The 21,623-nt window shown below is 34.4% G+C and overlaps 1 protein-coding gene across 8 annotated transcripts in view; it reads left to right on the top strand.

Annotated features, from left to right (window-relative positions):
- The window catches only part of ZNF280D (zinc finger protein 280D), a 132,796-nt gene that overhangs the window by 90,659 nt on the left and 20,514 nt on the right, over window positions 1-21,623 (top strand). For all 8 annotated transcript variants that reach the window (XM_047736404.1, XM_047736403.1, XM_047736401.1 and 5 more), the window contains one exon: window positions 15,013-15,058. In XM_047736404.1, the coding sequence (XP_047592360.1) occupies window positions 15,013-15,058 (46 nt within the window). The remainder of the gene's footprint in view (window positions 1-15,012; window positions 15,059-21,623) is intronic.

Below are 21,623 nucleotides of genomic sequence, written 5' to 3'. Positions count from 1 at the left end.
TATTGATATTAATTGAGATGGGGAAGACTGGGAAGAATAAATTTGGAAGGGAAGATGAAGACTTTGGCTTGGGGCATGTTTCAGTTTGAGAGGCCTGTTAGATATCCAAATGGAGATGCCATAGTCATTCACTTATATGAACTTAGGGGAATGTTCTAGGCTATAAATACCACAGAACATTTTTAAGTGTGATGGGAATGAATACAAGTAAAACCAGGGAAATGTGAATAAAATTGGTATATCACTGTCAATATCTTGGTTATGATTTTGCACTATAATTTTGTAAGATGTTATCATTAACTGGACAAAAGGTACATGGAGTCTCTATGTTGTTTCTTACAACTACATGGAATATAAAATTGTCCCAAAACAAATGTTAAATTAAAAAAAGTCAGACTCTATGAGATTACCAAGGGACATAGTAGAACTAGAGAGAAGGTAAGGTCCACAGATTGAACTCTGGGGAATCTGACAAGAGGGTTAAGGAGATGAAAAGTTATTGGCAGAGGAAACTAAGCAGGAGTGGCCAATGATGTAAAGGGAAAACCGGGGAAGTGATGGTATCCTTTTTGTAAAGTATGAGTGCAGACATGTTGTAGAGTTCTGGGATTCTTTATTCAGTATTGGTTATACATACGTGTTAAAATTTGTTCTTAGGAGATCATTACAGAATGCCTCATATCTGTATCTCTGGTAGCAGGAACTTTTGGCCTTAAAAAAACTAAAAGTCCACGTTCTTCCTCAGCACTTTTAACTTCCTACAAATACTCTCATAAAAGTAATTCTCTAATTCTCTTACATTTTTACAAAAGAAAGTAACTAGGTCATTGTTTCCCAAACTGAATTGTGGAACTAGTGTGTCTATAATTTTTAAACTATCTGAGGGGAAACGTTTCCATGGTCAAATAAATTTAGGAAATGCAAGTTAAAATTAAATAAATTCTTTAATATAGGATTTTTCCTGCTAGATGTGGCCTGTGATTATCAACAAGAATATTTATTTGACCCTGGAATGTTTTTTCCTTCAATACTTACTAACTTTCTGACATTAATTTCCATCAATTAGTATGTAGAATGCTGATCTAGAGGAATCATTCTTTGGATTCTCCGAATTGGGGAATAAAAAGTAGTTGTGTAAGGTGTTTAACTAGGATGGACTCCTAGACTTTTCTTTCATGTTTATGAATCTTTGTAAGGTAGAGTTTATAACTGGATGCTAACAATGTACAAATATTTTTAGAAATTACAGAAATAAAATGATATCCACTATTTATAAAATCTGAGAAATACATAACAAGGACAGACCAGTTATTAGCATATTCTGCCTCTGAATATAGCAGCAAGGGTTTTTTGTGGTTTTTTGTTTGTTTGTTTGTTTTTGGAGGGTATGGTTACCTTTCCTGATTTCACACTAAGATGTTTAAGACTCTCTCATATTTATTTATAGCTTCTCTTTGTTACCCCTTATGCTTAGTTCATCAGTATACCCACTTATTTACTTTTCTTGAAACTATTGCTTTTTCCTGTCTTTTATTATCTGTTAAGGAGTTTCTTACATTGTAAAGTTTTCTTTCTTGCTTAAACAGTTTCAGGAGATCTTTCTTGATACTAAAGATGAGCGTTTTTATACCCAGCTCTTCATTAAACCCTCTCAGACTGCTGAAGGGACAGTGGTTGAACAGCACAGGCTCTGCAGTTGATTGCTTAGTGTGGCGTTCCTCTCCTGCTATTTATTAGGGTATGTGTGAGTTTGGGTAGGTTACCAGACATTTGTGCCCATTCCTCATTTGTAAAACACAGATAACAGTACTTGCTCATAAAGTATTGAGGGAATTAAATGAATTAGTATATGCGTAAAGTACTTAGAAAGTAGTTGGCACATAGGAAGTGCTCTACACATGTAAAGTTATCATTTTTACTACTGTTATATTACTACTCTTCATGATTTGATTTCTGCCTGTATTTTATTCATCTTAAAATAACTTCAGTTTTCAATTGGAGCTTCCCATACCATTTCACAGATCACTTTTTTTCCTCTTTTTTTTTTTTTATTAATATATAATGTATTATTAGCCCCAGGGGTACAGGTCTGTGAATCGCTAGGTTTACACACTTCACAGTACTCACCATACACATACCCTCCCCAATGTCCATAATCCAACCACCCTCTCCCTACCCTCCTCCCCCCAGCAACCCTCAGTTTGTTTTGTGAGATTAAGAGTCCCTATGGTTACACAGATCACTTTTTTTAACTTTCTTTTTCTAACTCAGTGTGTGTGTGTGTGTATGTGTGTGTGTGTGTGTGTGTGTGTGTGTTTGGAGTTACTATTGAAGCAAACATTAGTCATACCATAGATTTTTTATCTAAAGCTCTCCAAACTTCTACTATTAGAGAATGTCTATGAATGCTTCTGTGTTCATTTTAGTCATAACTGTATTTTTCCCCTAATTATACTGCCTTATACTAACTGCAGTATGGTTCATCTCATATTTTCAGTCCACCTTTCTGGTTTTGAGGTCCTTCTGCAGCCTCACTCTGGTCATTTTGGTATTTGACTGCCTGAAAGAGTTTACTCTCTTCTGCAAACTTGGAGAAGCTACTGTGCATCTTTTATTCTATGTCACTTCTTCAAATACAGGAACCTACTGTTTTTAATCCTCCACACTGAAAAATATCTGTACCACTGTGAAGTATGGTGTCGTGAAAGGAGTGCAGCTTTGGAATAAGGTAGTCCTAGGTTTAAATCCTAGTTGGGTGTCTATCCAGCTTGTTGAGCCTCAGCTTCCTCATCAGTGAAAGGTCCGTAATTAAAGTCCGTGCGGGGTGGTTTTAAGAAATAGAGATTAGGTATGGAAATTAAATTAGTTAAATTTTAAATAATTGAAGGTATTTAGTTAAATAATTAAAATTACTTGGCATTGGCCTGACAAAAAGTACTTAATAACTGCGTGTTGTTGCCATCGCTGCTCCAGTTACTGCTGTTGTCACTACTACTACTATGATGGCTCTTCCTGTTCCTGCTCCAGCTGTTACTGCTATTACTGCTGTTAATACTGCAATTACCACTACTACTGATGACAGAAGACCCTGGGAATGGCCTATCAGTGGCACCTTCTCGTCACTGAGAGTTTTAATGCAATCCATCTGCACTGTAGTTATTTGAAATTTTGGCTTATAGTTTCCAGGTCACGCAGTCCATTCCTACAGACTGCCGCACGGATGGCTCTTCACTGCAGGGCTTCAGTCTCATGTGTCTGCTGTATTCTCCAGTGTCAGATCGAGCTAGAGACTATGAAACAATGCCCTTGTTCGAAATCAGTGCATAATACTCTCTGTTGAGGAGGAGAACAATCCTTTTGAGCTTATAGAAACCCCTTTTTAAAGAACACTTTTAAAATTATTACCATGTATTCACTTTCTGACTACTTAGTCAATATTACTAGGCTTATGGAAATGTGTGATTCTGCCAATTAGCAGTACTAACGTGGTCATTCCTTTTGTAGACCTTTGAAATGATTTTAAAAATTGCTTTTCTCAGGTGTTAGATCATAATTCAATCATGGAATTGTACTTTTCTATTTATTTCACCCTTATTTCTATTTTCTTCCTCTGCCTTCTCCAGTACATCTATCTGAGTATATTTATTGTAACAGAATACAAGTAAAATTTTAGGTTTTGCAAGGTTATTTTTTTTCCTTTTTCTTTTTAAAAAAATTTAAATTTTAGTTTACTTACAGAGCAATATTGGTTTCAGGAGTAGCATTGTGTGATTCATCACTTACATGCAACACCCAGTGCTCAAACAAGTGCCCTCCTTAATACCCATCACCCATCTAGCCCATACCCCCACCCAACTCCTCCATCAACCCTCAGTTTGTTATCTACGGTTAAGAGTCTCTTATGGTTTGTTTCCCTCTCTCCTTTTTTCCCTCCCTTCCCGTTTGTTCACTTGATTTCTTCCTTACATTCCACATGTGAGTGAAATCATATAGTATTTGTCTTTGTCTGATTTACTCATTCACTTAGCATAATACACTCTAGCTCCATCCACATTGTTGCAAATGGCAAGATTGTACTCTTTTTGATGACTCGTAATATTCCATTATATATATATGTCCTTCTTCTTTATCCATTCATCAGCTGATGAACATTTGGGCTCTCTCCATAGTTTGGCTATTATTGATAATGCTGCTATAAACATCAAGGTGCATGTACCCTTCATCTCTGAATTTTTGTACCCTTTGGGTAAATACCTAGTAGTGCAATTGCTGGGTCATAGAGTAGTTCTGTTTTTAACTTTTTGAGGAACCTCCATACTGTTCTCCAGAATGGCTGCCCCAGGTTGCATTCCCACGAACAGTGTAAAAGCATTCCCCTTTCTCTGCATCTTTGCCAACACCTGTTGTCTCTTGTGTTAACTTTAGCCATTCTGACAGGTGTGAGGTGATAGCTCATCTTGTTTTTGATTTGTATTTCCTTGATGATGAATGATGTTGAGCATCTTTTCATGTGTATGTTGGCCATCTGGATGTCTTCTTTGGAAAAATGTCTGTTCATGCCTTCTGCTCATTTCTTAACTGGATTATTTGCTTTTTTGGATGTTGAGTTTGATAAGTTCCGTATAGATTTTGGATACTAACCCTTTATCAGATATGACATTTACAAATATCTTCTCCCATTTTGTAGGCTGTCTTTTAGTTTTGTTTCTTCCTTCTCCATGCAGAGGTTTTTTATTTTGGTGAAGTTCCAGTAGTTTATTTTTGCCTGCCTCTGGCGACGTGTCTAGTAAGAAATTGCTGCAGCTGGGGTCAAAGAGGTTGCTGCTTGTGTTCTCTACTAGGATTTTTATGGTTTCCTGTCTCACATGTAGGTCTTTCATCCATTTTGAATTTATTTTTGTGTAACACAGTGGTCCAGTTTCATTCTTCTGCATGTTGCTGTCTAGTTTTCCCAACACTGTTAGTTGAAGAAACTTTTTTTCCGTTGGATATTCTTTCCTGCTTTGCTGGAGATGAATTGACCATATAGTTGTGGGTCCATTTCCAGGTTTTATCTTCTGTCCCATTGATCTGTGTGTCTGTTTTTATGCTAATACCATACTGTCTTGATGACTACAGCTTTCTTTGTAATATGGCTTGAAATCCGGAATTGTGATACCTCCAGCTTTCGTTTTCTTTTTCAAGATTCGTTTGGTTTTTCAGGATCTTTTGTGGTTCCATGCAAATTTTAGGATTGTTTGTTCTAGCTCTTTGAAAAATGCTGTCAGTATTTTGACAGGAATTGCATTAAAGGTGTAGATTGCTTTGGGTAGTATAGATATTTTAATAATGTTTGTTTTTCCAATCCATGAGCATGGAATGTTTTTCCATTTCTTTGTGTCCTCTTAAACTTCTTTCGTCACTGTTTTATAGTTTACTGAATACAGATCTTTTACCTCTTTAGTTAGGTTTATTCCTAGGTATCTTACTGTTTTTTGGTGCAATTGCCAAATGGGATTGATTTCTTTTTCTGATTTCTTATTGGTGTACATATATGCAACATTTTTATATGGCAATTTTATATCCTGCGACTTGCTGTATTCATATATTGAATCAAGTTCTAGCAATTTTTTGATGGAGTCTTTCACATTTTCTGCAGTATCCTGTCGTCTGCAAATAGTGAAAATTTGACTTCTTCCTTGCTGATTTGGATGCCTTCTATTTCTTTTTGTTGTCTGATTGTTGAGGCTGAAACTTCTAGTACTATGTTAAATAGTAATGGTGAAAGTGGACATCCTTGTCTTGTTCCTGACTATAAGGGAAAGGCTTTCCGTTTTTCCCCACTGAAGATGATATTAGCTGTGGGATTTCATATAAGGCTTTTGTGATGTTGAGGTATGTTCCATCTATCCCTACACAAGGTTAATTTTCTTGACAGAAAGTTTAGGTTAGAAAGATATTTCCCTCTAACATATCATAGGTATTTCCCTCTAGCATACTATGAGTCCATAGTAAATCCATAAAATGTCAAACTTGGAAAACTGGGCTACTTAACCAGTTGTCTCTTTTATTGATTGACTAAAACGTCCTGAAAGCCACAATTTGAAGTGATTTTAAAAGTTGGTCTAGTTCTCTCAATTTACCTCTTAAGTTTGTTCTTAGCAAAAGTACAACGGGAGGACACTGACTGAAGTCAAAATATCAGTTCAAGACACATCTCTCTTACTAATTTTATGTTGATATTACTTCAATTTCTTCATTTTTGAAATGAAATTAAAAATAATCTTGGGTGGTCAGTTAAGTTTCCAACTCGAGCTCCACATGGGCATGGAGCCTGCTTAAGATTCCTTCTCTCCCTCTGCCCCTCCCCCACCAACTTGCATGCATGTGTGCTCTCTCTAATAATAATCTTTACACTATTGTTTAGAAGATTTAAAAAATGTAGAATATTTTACAAATAAAAATTTTTGTTATATTGTGTTAAAATACCCTTAATTTAAAGAGTACTAGGAAGAAATGAAAACAAAACTGACTTTCCTTGAAACTGAGTTCCTCTGTCTTATTTCAGAATGGCTAGAGTTTTATACTTAGCACCAGCTGTAACTGCATAGCTCTTTAATAGTGTAATATAAATAATCCTTCCATATATCCCTTGACCCAGAACATTGATTCCTTGCCTTTTGTATGCAAGACTCCGTATCAAGTGCTGGAAATGGAAATATGAATAAGACATGGTTCATACCATCAGAGTAATTACAGAATAAGGCAGTCAGAATTGTAGACACTGAATCCATATCTTCACAGGGCCCATGGTACACTGATTTCACAATGAGTTAAACACTAATACCATGTATATATTACATTATGTGATTTTTGTGAAATGCTATACCGGTAAAGAATCTGGACTTGTTTCCAAAGACAAATATCACTATTATATCATTCTAAACTATACCAGTAAGTCATTATTACCTTTCATAACTGTAAGCAGTAAGTAAACTCTTTTAGAAGTAGAATGGCAACATTTTTAATAAGTTTTACGTTTAAGAATACTATTTCTCTTCAAAAATGTTTACTTCCATTGAATACTATGACCGTTGAAGAATATGTAAGAAGTCATTCCATTATTTCCCTGTGAAATTCTGAAATTATTTGAATGAATTAGTCATTTTGAACATAATCTAAGTTGGAGAATCTTAAGTATTCAAAATGGTCAGTGTCTTCATTTCATATATTTGATTTAGCAGGAAAAAAAACTGATCTCATCTGTGAGATATGCAGAATTTATTGGGGGCTTGTTTCCTTCTCTAAACTAAAAAAAATTTTTATTTGAGTATAGTTGACACACAATGTTACATTAGTTTCAGATGTACAACATATGGTGATTCAATTTCTCTGTATGTTATGCTGTGCTCACCAGAAGTGTAGCTGCCATCTGTCACCAGACAACATTATTGCAATATCATTGGCTGTATTTTTCATGCTGTGCCTTTTATTTCTGTGACTTACTCCTTTGATAATTGGAGGCCTAGATCTCCCACTCCCCTTCACCCATTTTGCCCATTCCCCATCCCATTCCCCTCTAGCAATCATTAATTTGTTCTCTATATAGGTCTGATTCTGCTCCTTGCTCATTTTCCTTTATTCATTTGTTTTTTAGATTCCACATATGAATGAAATCATACAGTATTTGTCTTTCTCTGACTTATTTCACTTAGCCTAGTACCCTTTAGGTCCATCCATGTTGTCACAAGTGGTAAAATCTCATCCTTTATGGCTGTGTAGGATTCTATTGTTTGTGTGTGTGTGTGTGTGTGTGTGTGTGTGTGTGTATAACCCCTTCATTATCCATTCTATATTGGTGGATACTTGGTTTGCTTCCATATCTTTGGTGTTATAAATTATGCCCAATGAACATAGGGATACATACATCTTTTCAAATAATGTTTTTGTTTTCTTTGGGTAAATAGCCACTGAAATTATTGGATCATGTGGTAATTCTATTTTTAAATATTTTGAAGAACCTTCATACTGTTTTCCACAGTGTCTGTACCAATTTACATTCCCACCAACAGTGCACAAGGGTCCCTTTTTTTTCTGCATATCAACACTTAATTCTTTCTTCTCTTTTGATTTTAGCCATTATGACAGGTGTTAAGGTGATATCTCATTGTGGTTTTGGTTTGCATTGCCCTGATGAGGAGTGATACTGAGTATCTTTTTATGTGACTGTTGGTCTTCTGTATGTCTGCTTTGGAAAAATGTCTGTCTGTTCAGGTTCTCTGCCCATTTTTTAATTGGAGTATTTTGTTTGTGTGGAGTTGTGTAAGTTATTTATATATTTTGAATATTAACCTTTTGCCAGATACATCATTTGTAAATATTTTCTCCCATTCTGTAGGTTGCCTTTTTTGTTTTGTTGATAGTTTCCTTCACTTCAATAAAAACTGTTTTATTTTAATAGAGTCCCAGTTGTTTATTTTTGCTTTTGTTTCCCTTGCCAAAGGAGACCTATCCAGAAAAATATTGCAATGGCCAATATCAGAGAAATTACTGCCTGTGTTCTCTTAAGGGTTTTATATGGTTTGGGGTCTCACACTTAGGTCTTTTTTTTTTTTTAATTTAATAGGTAGAGTTTTATGATTCATCAGTTGCATATAATAACCAGTGCTCACTCCATCAAGTGCTCTCCCTAATGCCCATAGCCCAATTATCCCTTCCTCCTACCCAGCATCCCTGCATGCAACCCTCAGTTTGTTTTCTTGAGTTCAGTATCTCTTATGGTTTGCCTCCCTCTCAATTTTCATCTTATTTTATTTTTCCTTCACAGTTAGGTCTTTAATCCATTTTTAATTTATTTTTCTGTATGGTGTAAGAATGTGATCTAGTTTCATTCTTTTGCATGTAGCTGTACAGTTTTTCCAACACTGGTTATTGAAGAGACTGTCTTTTCTTCATTGAACATTCTTGTCTTCCTCTGTCATAGATTAATTGACCATATAAGCACGGTTTATTTCTAGGCTATCTTTTCTAATCCATTGATTTATATATCTGTTTTTGTACCAATACCATACCATTTTGGTTACTACAGCTTTGTAATAGATCTTGCAGTCTGGAATTGTGATTACCTCCAGCTTTGTTCTTCTTTCTCAGGATAGCTTTGTTTCTTCATTTCAGGGAGTTTGTGGTTCCCTTTTCTAAACTTTTGAAATCTAACTGATTTCAGAAATGATGGGAGATCATGCCCTTAGACTTGTCTCATCCTACCACAGGCATTAATATCTCAAACCAAATCTTGAGTAATTCTAAAATAGTTTTTCCTTTTCAAAGTGGATGCAACATATTTGTCCCTGGTATATAATTGCTAGACAGTAGGTAGGAGCAGTATGTCAAAATATGGTGGTTTCTGGCAGTTTGGACTTCTTTGATATCTGTTAAGCAGAGAATGATGGGAGACCCAGTGAAATGGAAAGACAAATGAAACTTTAGTGTAGTTCTTCATTTAGGGTACACCGTGCCAACTTCTGCCAGGGATTCTAGGGTTACTACCATTTTTTTCAGTCTGCTGGTCCTGATAGTATTTGCTTGTATATTATAAATTAAATATCCAGGGCTAATTCAACATTGCCAACAAAATAACAAAATAGACCCCTAGTTTGGCATTAAAATCTTCTGCCTCCACTGATGGTCTTATTTTTTCTGCTTCAAATTTTCACACACAAATATTTTGTTTCTCTTGATTCCTGTCTCTAATTCGTTCTATCTAGAATGATTTTATACTCTATCTTGCCTAACTTTAGATCATACCTAGGTGTTCAGAAATGGGTAGATAATTTTGTGTGAGACCAAATAGGGCTGGTCCTAACAGGAGTGGCCCTGCAATCAAAATTAATGGATTGTGTTTGGAAGTTGGGGGAAGTATCACAGGAAAATCTCAAAATACGGAAGATATCTAAGTGGTAATAAACTTTAAGGGCTGTGTGCTACACTCTCAAGTAGATTCTGGACAATAAGGTTGACTCCCAACTCCACCATGTCAATAATAATAACTAACATTTATTGAGCACATGTAATGTGCCAGACACTCTTCTAAGTGTTTTATATTTATTCATTCATTTAATTCTCACAAACTAATGAGATACACGCTGTTAAGAGTCCCAATTTATGGATATTAAGTCCACTGAGGTACAGGTAAGTAATTTGCTCATGATTGCATAGCTTCCAGGTAGAGGGCCTCAGTTTAAATTATAGCAGTCTGTCTTCAGAGACCAAACTAATACATACTGTACTCTATTGCTTCTCTGGTTGTATTTGTGGTTACAGATGTACTTCCTGCCTTGTTATGATTGGCTGAGGAACTAGATGGGACTGAGCTTCAGTGCGTTATCACAGGAGAGTAGGCAGCACCTGACAAACCTGTAACATTGGGACCAGAATCTAGTTTCCCAGTCTTAGAGCAATAGGTCTATGATGTATGGGCAATAGGACATTTTCAGCAAACAATGGCATGGATTGGTCTATTCATAAGATTAATTTGGCAATGATACTCAGCATGTTTGAGAGTGGAAAACATCCAGAGGCAGAGAGATCAGTTAAGCTTTTTCACTTTTCCTGGCATGATTATAAGGGAGCCTGATTCACAGGAAAGGAATTGGCTGTGAAGAAATGCGGTGGAAATTTGAAGTAGAGCTGTCACTTTTAATCCTGGTTCTGTTACTTAATAGATTTATTACTTCAGCATTGTTAGGCCTCAGATTTTTCTCATCTACAAGATGGGGGCAGCTGGCCAATCTCTTGGGAATCAAGTCTAATTCTAATATATTGTGATATTTCTGAATTGAATTGCTGATTGATTGAAATAAATAGTAATACAAATGGGGGAATAAAGCTCTGGATGATGACGCTGGGGTTCTCTGTTGAGAAGTGATGGTTGGAATTTTTCCTTAAGGGTGAGAATAATAAGACTGAGCTGGTCTGACTGGTAAATATTTCTTTTAAATGTTCTTTTTCCAGTTGGTACTTATATTCTATTGGTTTTACCTTGTTAATCATCTCCCTAAACCTTCCTCTTCTCCACTGACACTGCTTCTACTTTGCTTAAGACAGTCATTAACTATCTCTTCTCTGGGCTTCCTGAGTGGAGCTTGCCCTCTTTTAATACTCCCCTTGGTCTTTCAGATGCACATCATCATACTTTCCAGTTAACTTAGCACAAACACTATATCCTGGCAATCAAGATCTTTCCTGAAGTTGCCCTTGCTATCTCTTCAATTGCATATTTGACTACTCTCCTTTGTTCCTACATTACAGTCATATGAGACCACTCAGGTTCTCATAACACTGTTGTCTTGTTTCATAATTCTTTGCTTTTGCTCTGCCTTGAATCTCCTTCCCTTGCTTTGCTAACTCCTGCTCTTCCTGCAAAACCAAGTTTACTACAGTATATTCACTGCTTCCTTGCATCTTTCCCTTTTGTAGTGGCTCAGTCCTTTGAACAGCCATTCCATCGTATAGATGTTTCTCTCGCTTTTTTTTTTTTAAACACTTTTCACAATTCCATAAGCATTTGCTTCAACATGTTTCCTTGATGATGAACTCCTTGATAGGAGGGACTATGTCTTAACTTTGGACTAGAACTCTTAGCACAGTACCTGATGTATGTGTAACCCAGTAAGTGCTTAGCTCAGTTACCCTTTCCATGTATCTATTAACACCTCTCTGAACAAATGATCAGAAATGGCACACTAGATGTTTTACTATAATTTAGTAGTTTGATGATTACTATCTTTTTTTTTAAAGATTTTATTTATTTGACAGACAGAGATCACAAGTAGGCAGAAAGGCAGGCAGAGAGAGAGGAAGGGAAGCAGGCCCCCTGCTGAGCAGAGAGCCCGATGTGGGGCTCGATCCCAGGACCCCAAGATCATGACCCGAGCCGAAGGCAGAGGCCTAACCCACTGAGCCACCCAGGCGCCCCTGATGATTACTATCTTAAATTTAATCTTGAATGTCTTTTTTTTTTTTTTTTTTTAATTATTTGACAGACAGAGATCACGGGTAGGCAGAGAAGTAGGCAGAGAGAGAGGAAGGGAAGCAGACTCCCTGCTTAGCAGAGAGCCCGATGGGAGCTAGATTCCAGGACCCTGGGATCATGACCTGAACTGAAGGCAGAGGCTTTAACCCACTGAGCCACCCAGGCATCCATAGTCTTGAATATCTTAAGTAGAAGATCTTGAGTGATCGACTTTCCTACTGGCTTATGCAACTTTTCAGCTTTTTTAGTATGCTTACAAATATTCTTAAATTGAAGATTACATTTTAAAAATCAACGCTGAATTTTGGGGCTTTTAAATGTTATTAGAAGGACAGAATATGGCCTGGCTAAAATGAATCTGAATGACTTTCCCTTTATAGCTTTTCCCTTTACCCCAAGGTATGTGTATCGTGTGAATGAAACCTCAAAAGAAACCTCAGAATAACACACTAATGTAGTTAACCCAGAATTATTTTACATGTAGCCTTGGATTAGTTATGTGACTGCAGAAAAATGCAAGAAAGAGTGTTTATTTTATATTAAACTTTACAGGGAAAGGATTGTCCTTTATCAGAAAGATCTGTTTCAGTGGGTTCAAATACAGAAGAAAAGTAATTTACTTGCAATCTTGATCTGTAATCATTTTGAAATGATCACCAATCTTTCTGTTCTCTTTACACTGAAATTTTAGTGTTTGTTTTAAATGTTGTACTACATTTTTCTGTTAAAAAATTATTGCAACATTTACAGGTGAAAAGTATAATTATCTAATAGCAGGTCTTTAGCTCAGAACTTTGAGCTTAGCAAATTTCACTGTCTTCTACCAAGCAATTGAATATCTTAAATGATGACTATTTCAGCAGGTATCTTTAATGAGTAAGAATTACAGGTAAGAACACTTTTTTCTTTTCTAATAGTGTTAATGATATGTTAGTAGTTGTGTTAAAATTTGTTCATCTTTTTGTTTTAATTTGTTAATCCTAAAATATGCTTTTGTAGTTACAAAAATGCAGTGTACATTTTAGTGATGAATTTTTAACTCTGAATTTTTTTCTCAATGAAATTTTATATAGTGTACTTTTTGTTTTTTTAAATATTTGTTTACTTAAATATTTCACTGGTTATTATAATTCTGTTCCACAAATAGAATAACAGTGTGGTTAAAGCCCCCAAATAAGATTGGTATCATAGCCCTCTTAGTGCTAATTATTTCAATAACTTTTTTTGTTCTCATCTACCAGTTTCTTAAAGATGAAGAGTAATAAAAAAAAACTCTGTCACTAACCTGTTTTGCAGAGATAGTGAGAGGCCTTAGTTTCTCCAATTGAAATACCAGCAGTAATATTAACACATGCTTAATAGCTTTCATTTTAATTGTTGCTTAAAATCAGTTTATTGGAATAGCCATATGTGAAAAATGATTAGCATGGTAATGTTTCTTTTATAAGAATGTAAGGTTGATCTTTGATAATATTTTCAACCATAAACTCGACAGGGAAATTCTCTTATAAAATACTTTTAAACTTCTTTTTGACCCGTTTGTTTCAGTTTTTCAAATTGAGTTTAAAATTTTTAACTACTTAGAAATAAAAATCAGTTGTAATATACAAATTTATTTCAAAACTTCATTACTCCAATGTCTACTTTTTGTTTCTTTACACTAATTCTTCATGTTTTCATATGACTTTATACATGTTATTCGTAAGACTATCATTTTCCTGTATAAATCACTAAAGACTAATGTGAAACTTCATCTTTATGAATATTGTTCACAATTAAACATTTAAAAGATTATAAAATCTTTAATCTCCAAAGTGATTGACATTTATGAATTTTGTCAGTATTTCTGCAAGTTTTATTAATCTAAATTTGTTTAGTAAGTTAGTTGTAAATTACTATAATTCATTACCAATATAATAAAAGAATGAAAAATGACACACTCTATTTTAAATTGTTTATAATTTCATGTAATAACTAAAATATAGATAAGTAATTTTACACAAATTATTATTAATATCTAATAAAGCATTAGAATCTATAGACCTGTTTTTTTCAGTGTGCCCTCAGAGAATGGATAAAGATGATTATCAACTCCGTATTTCAACTAACCATGAGAGTAGCTTTTAGGGTAGTTGATGTTTCTGTCCTACTTTAGGTCTTCATTTTTGTACATGAAATTTAAGTCAGTATAGTTGTTACTTATATTAAATATATTTATCTTTAAGTATAGTTCTAAGCCTTCATAAAGTAATGAACATTTAACTATTAATGGCATTTCAGATCAGGTAGGCACTTGACTTATGTAGTTTAAAATTGAGTTTAATATAATCAGTAGATAGTATTTCGTTATCAGCAGTTTCTAAAAGATCTTTTGGGAAAGATAGGTTTTATATTAGATTATTTTAGAGATGGCATATGCCTTTCTTAATGTTGTAGTAAGTTATAATTTTTCTATTTTTAGAAACCAGGTTTAAAAAAATTGTAGTTAATATTTGAGCTATGCTTATGAAGGTTAAGAGACTATATCTTGCAGAATTATAAATTATTTCTGTGATTTTGCTACCTTAATTGTAATAAATATCAAAATAGCATTATATTGAATTTCACAGTAGATAAAATTTCTCTTCTCTCACTTTTTAAGCCCTATAATAGCAAATATTTATGCGTATTATATATATTAAGCATACAACCTGCTTTTATTTTTTACAGAGTAATTCTCTTTTTGAAATGATTTTACTAATATATTATGTCTTTTACTTATAATTGTATTTCTTAAGTGCTCTTGTTTTTAGAAAAGAAGGAAATACATGCCTGTATTGATTTCTTTAGCACGTTTATTGAATCTACTGTTTATTTTTCCCTTAATATTTATAAAGGTCATTTACAAATCTACATTAGTTTAAATTCACATCATAATTATTTTAAGCATGCAGAAAAGAACTGTTGCATATTTTCCATTGTACATATAAAATAAAGTATTCAATACTTATTTTGTTTTCAAGATTAAAAAATGAAGCTCCCACTAAGGAACAAGAACCTGTGTCTGAGGTAAATTTTGTTTTACCTGTACCTTAAAGGCTTGAATATGTGAAAATATTACTGGTTTAATTTTTAAAACATTTCAATTCATTGTGCATATAACAATTATTGGCATGTTATCAGGAAAAAAGATTTGTTTTTTGTTGTCATTAGATATAAAAATATCTAACCTTAAGCAAAATTCTAAGGTGTTTCTGTTTTTATAAAAGCATCATATATTTCACTTATCTGTTTTTTAGCTCAACTAGTGAGTTAATGGAGATAAGTTTATTATTTAAAAATCCTGAAATCAATAAAATGTCAAATAGTTTACACATTGGAAAATTAATCTTTCCAGATGATTTTATTTTCTGGGCTGCCAGGAAAATTTAATACTTAAAATAGAAATATTTCAAGGGTACCACGTGGCTCTGTCGGTTAAGCATCTGACTCTTGGTTTCTGCTCAAGTCACAATCTCATTAGTCATGAAATTGAGCGCTTTGTAGAGGTCCTTGCTCAGCAGGGAGTCGTCTTGAGATTCTCTCTGTCTGCCCCTCCCCCCACTGCACTCTTTCTCTCTTTAAAATAAATAAATCTTGTTTAAAAAATATTTTGAATATATATTAAATGTGTTCTTACTGTCTTAAACAGGCACTCTGAATAAAATACTTGGGGTTATCCTATAAATGTTATTTACTGGGCAATCTAATGGTGTATGTAGAAATAGGTTTTTTTTTGTTTGTTTTTTGGGGGTTTTTTTGTAGAAATATTTTTGTTCAAGTACATGTTTTTTTGATGTCAGTTTTTTTAATACTACAAAATTTTCCATATCTCTGAGTATGCTCAGAGATGCATGAGGCAGGTTCAGCATTTATCTTTTGAACAGCATTTCCATACTGAACAGTGAATAAGTGAAACCTAGCAGGACTTAGCCACTTTCTTCCAAGTAGCTTTCTTCTACACCATAGAAAGTTTTCTTTTGTTTGAAAGGTTTTTTAACTACAAATAAGTTTAATAGATATGGGATTTTTTGGTTATATGATTATTCTTTTTTTTTTTAAGGTTTTATTTATTTATTTGAGAGAGAATAAGAGCATGAGCAGGGGGAAAAGGGAGGGTAGAAGGCCTGGGGAAGCAGATTCCCTGCTGAGCAGAGAGCCCGACCCAGGACTTGATGCATGCCTCATTCCAGGACCCTGGGATCATGACCTCTGTCAAAGGCAGACACTTAACTGACTGAGCCACCCAGGCACCCCAGTTATGTGATTATTTTTGAATGGATTTTGGTAGTTTGTGGTTTTTAATATTGAATTTATCTATATAGACTTGTTTGTACTATTCCATTAATCTTTTAATGTCTTAAGGTCTGCAGTGATAATTCTCTCATTCATTCCTGATGTTAATAGTTTGTGGGTTCTTTTTTCCTGTGGTTGTCATATGTTTTATTTTTACATAGGTTATAAAGACAGAATACAGTGTTACTGTTTTTGATTTAGATAGTTATTTTTTAGAGCAGTTAAAAACTTGAAAAAATAATTTTATATTCAACTTTCTCTTTACCATGTCCAGTGCTCTTTATTTCCTTGTTAGCTCTCCATTTCTGTCTAATTCCACATTCCTTTTGCCTTAATAACTTCCTTTGATATATCTTATGTTGCAGATCTACTGATAATTAATTCTTCTATGCCTTTTTCATTTAAAAATATATTTTTCATTTTTGAAAGATATTTTTTGGTGAATATGGAATTTTGGGTTGACAGTTTTATTTTCCTTCAGCGGTTTAAAGAAGTCATTTTGTTTTCTCTTGGTTTGCATATTTTCTGACAAAATGTCTTACTGTAATTTTGATCTTTGTTTCCTATATATATATAATGTGTTGAATTTTTTGGTTCCCCTCAAGATTTTATCTTTAGTTCTCATCAGTTTGAGCAAGATGTGTCTAAGTCTGGTTTGTTCATATATTTACCTATATGTTTATCTATTTATTTATTTGGGGTGTTTATCCTGATTGGTGTTCTTCGAGCTGTCCCATATCTTCTACTTCTGGGATTCCAATTTCCTAAATACTATACCATTTGATGTTAACCCCTATTCTTAGATGCCTTGTTTTAGTATCCACCGTATCCTCCATGTACTTTTTTTGTGTTTTATGTTGGGTAATTTCTGTCTGTTGACCTATCTTCAGTTTCACTGATTCATTTTTTCATTTGTGTCACATCTGCTGATGAGCCCATCAAAGGCATTTTTCATCCCTGTCATTGTGGTTGTTTTTTTCCCCTAGAATTTCCATTGATTCTTACAGTTTCTGACCCTCTGCTAAAATTACCATTCTGGTCATGCATATTGTCCTCCTTTTTTCACCAAAACATTTAACATATTAATAATAGTAATTTAAAATTTTCTGTCTGATACTTCCAGTAGTGGAGTCATATCTGAGTCTGATTCTGCTGATTGCTTTGTCTCCTGACAGTTCATTTCCCCCTTTGCGTTTTTGTGTTATACAATGTATGGTTGAAAGCAAGAAATTATATTGAAGACAGATAAATAGTATTTGTATCTGAAAAGTGGGCATACCATTTCTTATGTTAGGTCATTACTATGGGATTTGATTTCACCTAGTGAGTTGATCTGAGTTTTGGCTTTCTTGTTGCTATAGTTACCCTTGGTATACTACCAGGTTCAATTCCTGTAGTATTTCTTTGTGCTGAGGGTGGGAGTTATATTACTGGAGGATTTTTCCCTCCGGATTCTTGTTTCATACTCAGCTTTAGCTCTTCCTGTGAGACTGAGGCTTAAAGGGTGTCTTTCTCTATAAATAGACCCTTGCCTTTCTTCCATCAGTACTGTTGTTCCTTGTTATTTGGTGTTTGTTAGCCTGGAGGTGGGTGGTGGGGAGTGGGTGGTGGGAAGTGAGTGGGAACTGGTGTAGCCTCACTCTTAAGCTGGTTCTGTGTTTTGGGTCCTGAGAGTAGGATTTTTTCCTTCTATCCCCTAGTCAGTCAGTTCCTGTGCCCTAGGGGCAACAGGGTTTGCCTCTCTTCTTTCCAAATATGTAAAGGCATAAACATTAAGAAAATCTATGAATCCATAATTTCATCATATCATCTATTCTTTCCTGATATATTCATATTTGATTAGAATAAATCATCAAACTCTTACTTTCCTTTGATTGTCCTGTTTCATCTGTGTCAAATGAAGCTGCCTTTCATACAAAAACCAAATTTCTTAAGCTTATTTTTTGTTAAAAGAAAAAAAAACTTCACACTAAAAATTTAGCAAGCCAAAAATAATTAAAGGAATGCCTTATTGAATGGAAGGCACGTAGACCAATCTTGGTCCAGGTGTTTCTTTCAAGAATATATGTGATGTGGATAGTTCTTTGAATAGATGTAGGTACTTATTTTAGGTACACCTCTGATAGGATGGATAGCTTGAGTTAGTCTTCAGGATTTTGATCAGATGCAGTGTACTGGAATTGTTAACATGCCCAGGTAAGATTTTCCTGGTATCACTTTTCGTTTCTATAGTTTTACATTTTCTCTTAAAATTAATTCCTTTCATATACTATATTATAGTTGGAATCCATATGATTTAGTGGCTTCTAACATAGTTTCTGTTCTGCTGCTTGTGTATTCTATATACTGCAACAATCTGTTGCTGTTGTTCCCTAACTAAATATATACCATGGATCTTCCCCTCCAATTTCAGGGTTAGTGGAATTTCATTATAACACAGGTAGGGATAACAGAGAGGAGTCAGGTACAGATGCTTTTCTTTCTTTCTTTTTTTCTTTTTAACTTTTAATTTAAATTCCAGTTAGTTAACATACAGTGCATTATTAGTTTCAGGTGTATAAGATAGTGATTCAAGATGTCCATATAACATCCAGGGCTCATCACAGCAAGTACACTCCCTAATCCCCATCACCTAATTTACCCATCCCTCCACCCACTTCCACTCTGATAACCATCACTTTGTTCTTTCTCATTAAGAATCTATTTCTTGGTTTGATTCCCTCTTGCTCCCCCACCTTTGGTCATTTCTTTTGTTGACTAAATTCTACATATGAGTGAAAATCATATGGTGTTTGTCTTTCTTGGACTAACTTATTTTGCTTAGCATAATACTCTCTAGCTCCATCCATATTGTTGTAAATGGCAAGATTTCATTATTTTTCATGGCTGAGTAATATTTTATATATATATATTTATATATTATATAATATATTTTATATAATATATAACAATGTATAAATATATAATATATTAGAACAAATTATAATATTATAAATATAAATACCATATATATATATATATATATATATATATATCACATATTCTTTATCCATTCATCAATGACACCTGGGCTGTTTGCATTATTTGGCTACTATGGATTATGCTGTTATAAACATCAGGGTGCACATATCCCTTTGAATTAGAACTAGTATTTTGTATTCTTTGGGAGATACTTGGTAGTGCAGTTGCAGGATCAGAGGGTAGTTCTATTTTTAACTTTTCAAGGAACTTCCATACTGTTCTCCACAGGGGCCACACCAGTTTGCATTCCCACCAGCAGTGCAAAAGGATTCCCCTTTCTCCATATGCTTGCCACAGTGTTGTTTTTTGTGTTGTTGATTTTAGCCATTCTGATAGACCTATGTGATATCTCATTGTAGTTTTGACTTGTATTTTCCTGGTGATGAGTGATTTTGAGTATCTTTTCATGTGTCTGCTGGCCATCCTTATGTTTTCTCTGGAAAAATGTCTGTTCATGTCTTCTGCCCCTTTCTGAATTGGATTATTCATTTTTGAGTGTTGAGTTTTATAAGTTCTTTAAATATTTTGGATACTAACCCTTTATCAGATATGTCATTTGCAAATATCTTCTTCCATTCCATAGGTTGCCTTTTAGTTTTGTTGATTATTTCCTTTGCTGTGCAGAAGCTTTTTATTTTGATGAAGTCCCAATAGTTTATTTTTGCTTTTGTTTCCCTTGCCTCGGGATACATCTCTAGAAAGAAGTTGCTATGGCCAGTGTCAAAGGGGTTGCTTCCTATGTTTACCTCTAGAATTTTTAGGTTTCCTATCTCACATTTAGGTCTTTCATCCATTTTGAATTTATTCTTATGTGTGGTTTAAGATAGTCCAGTTTCATTCTTCTATTTCTTGCTGTCCAGCTTTCCCAACACCATTTCTTGAAGAGACTATCTCTTTTATAGTGGCTATTCTTCTCTGCTTTGTTGAGGATTAATAGACCAAATAGTTGTGGGTTCATTTCTTGGTTTTCTCTTCTATTCCATTGATCTTTATGTCTGTTTTTGTACCGGTACCATACTGTTTTGATAACTACAGCTTGTAATATAACTTGAAGTCCAGAATTATGATGCCTCCAGCTTTGCTTCTTTTTTAAAAGATAGCTTTGGCTGTTCGGGGTCTTTCATGGTTCCATACAAATTTTAGGATTGTTTGTTCTAGCTCTCTGAAATATGCTCTCAGTATTTTGGTAGGGATTGCATTAATGTGTAGATTGCTTTGGGTAGTATAGACATTTTAAAAACATTTGTTCTAATCCATAAGTGGCATGTCTTTCCATTTCTTTGTGTCATCTTCAGGTTCTTTCATTGGTGTTTTATAGTTTTCAGAGTACAGATGTTTTACCTCTTTGGTTAGGTTTATCCCTAGGTATGTTACTATATTTGGTGCAGTTGTAAGTGGGATTCATTACTTGTTTTGTCATTATTTCTGGAGATTTTCTCTGATCATTTTTTGCCTTTGTCATTTTTGGTCTTTCCCTTCCACTCAAAGAGTCGCCATTAGTATGTCTTATGGGGCTGGATTAGTGGTCACGATCTCCTGTAGTTTTTGTTTTTCCTGGACTCTCTTTATTTCTGTTTCCATTTTGAATGATAGCCTTGCTGGATAGAGTATTCCTCACTGCAGATTTTTTGCATTCAGCACTTTGAGTGTATCATGTCACTTCCTTCTGTCTTGCCAAGTTTCTGTTGAGAAATCTTCAGCTAGCCTTGTGGGTCTTCCTTTTGTAAGTTAAGGACTTTTGTCTTGCTGCTTTTAAGATTTATTTTTCTTTATCACCATATTTGCAGATTTGATTACAGTATGTCTTGGTGTTAGCCTGCTTTTCTTTATTTTGATGGGAATTCTCTGTGCTTCCTGGATGTGGATGTGTTTACTTTTCCAAATTTGGGAAGTTTTCAGCTATTATTTCTTCAAATAAATTTTGTGCTCTCTTTTCTCTCTCTCCTTCTTTTGGGACTCCTGTAATACTAATACTATTATGTTTGATGGAGTCGTTGAGTTCCCTGAGTCTGTGCTCATGTCCCATAATTCTTCTTTCTATTTTTTGTTCATCTTCATCATTTTCCATTATTTTGTCTTCTTTGTCACTAATTCATTCCACTGCTTCTCCTAACCTGCTGTTCCTTGCATCAACCGTGTTTCCAATCTCATTTATTATATTCTTCATCTCTGATTGATTCTTTTTTAACTCTTATCAGTGTGGTAAGGGTCACCTTGATGTCTTCTATTCTTTTCTCAAGCCCAGTGAGTATCCTAATGATTGTTGCTTTAAATTCTC

The sequence above is a fragment of the Lutra lutra genome, chromosome 7 (assembly GCF_902655055.1).
Source record: "Lutra lutra chromosome 7, mLutLut1.2, whole genome shotgun sequence".
Classification (NCBI taxonomy): Eukaryota; Metazoa; Chordata; class Mammalia; order Carnivora; family Mustelidae; genus Lutra; species Lutra lutra.
Note: the sequence above shows the minus strand (reverse complement) of the source record. Positions and strands in the feature narration are given on the sequence as shown.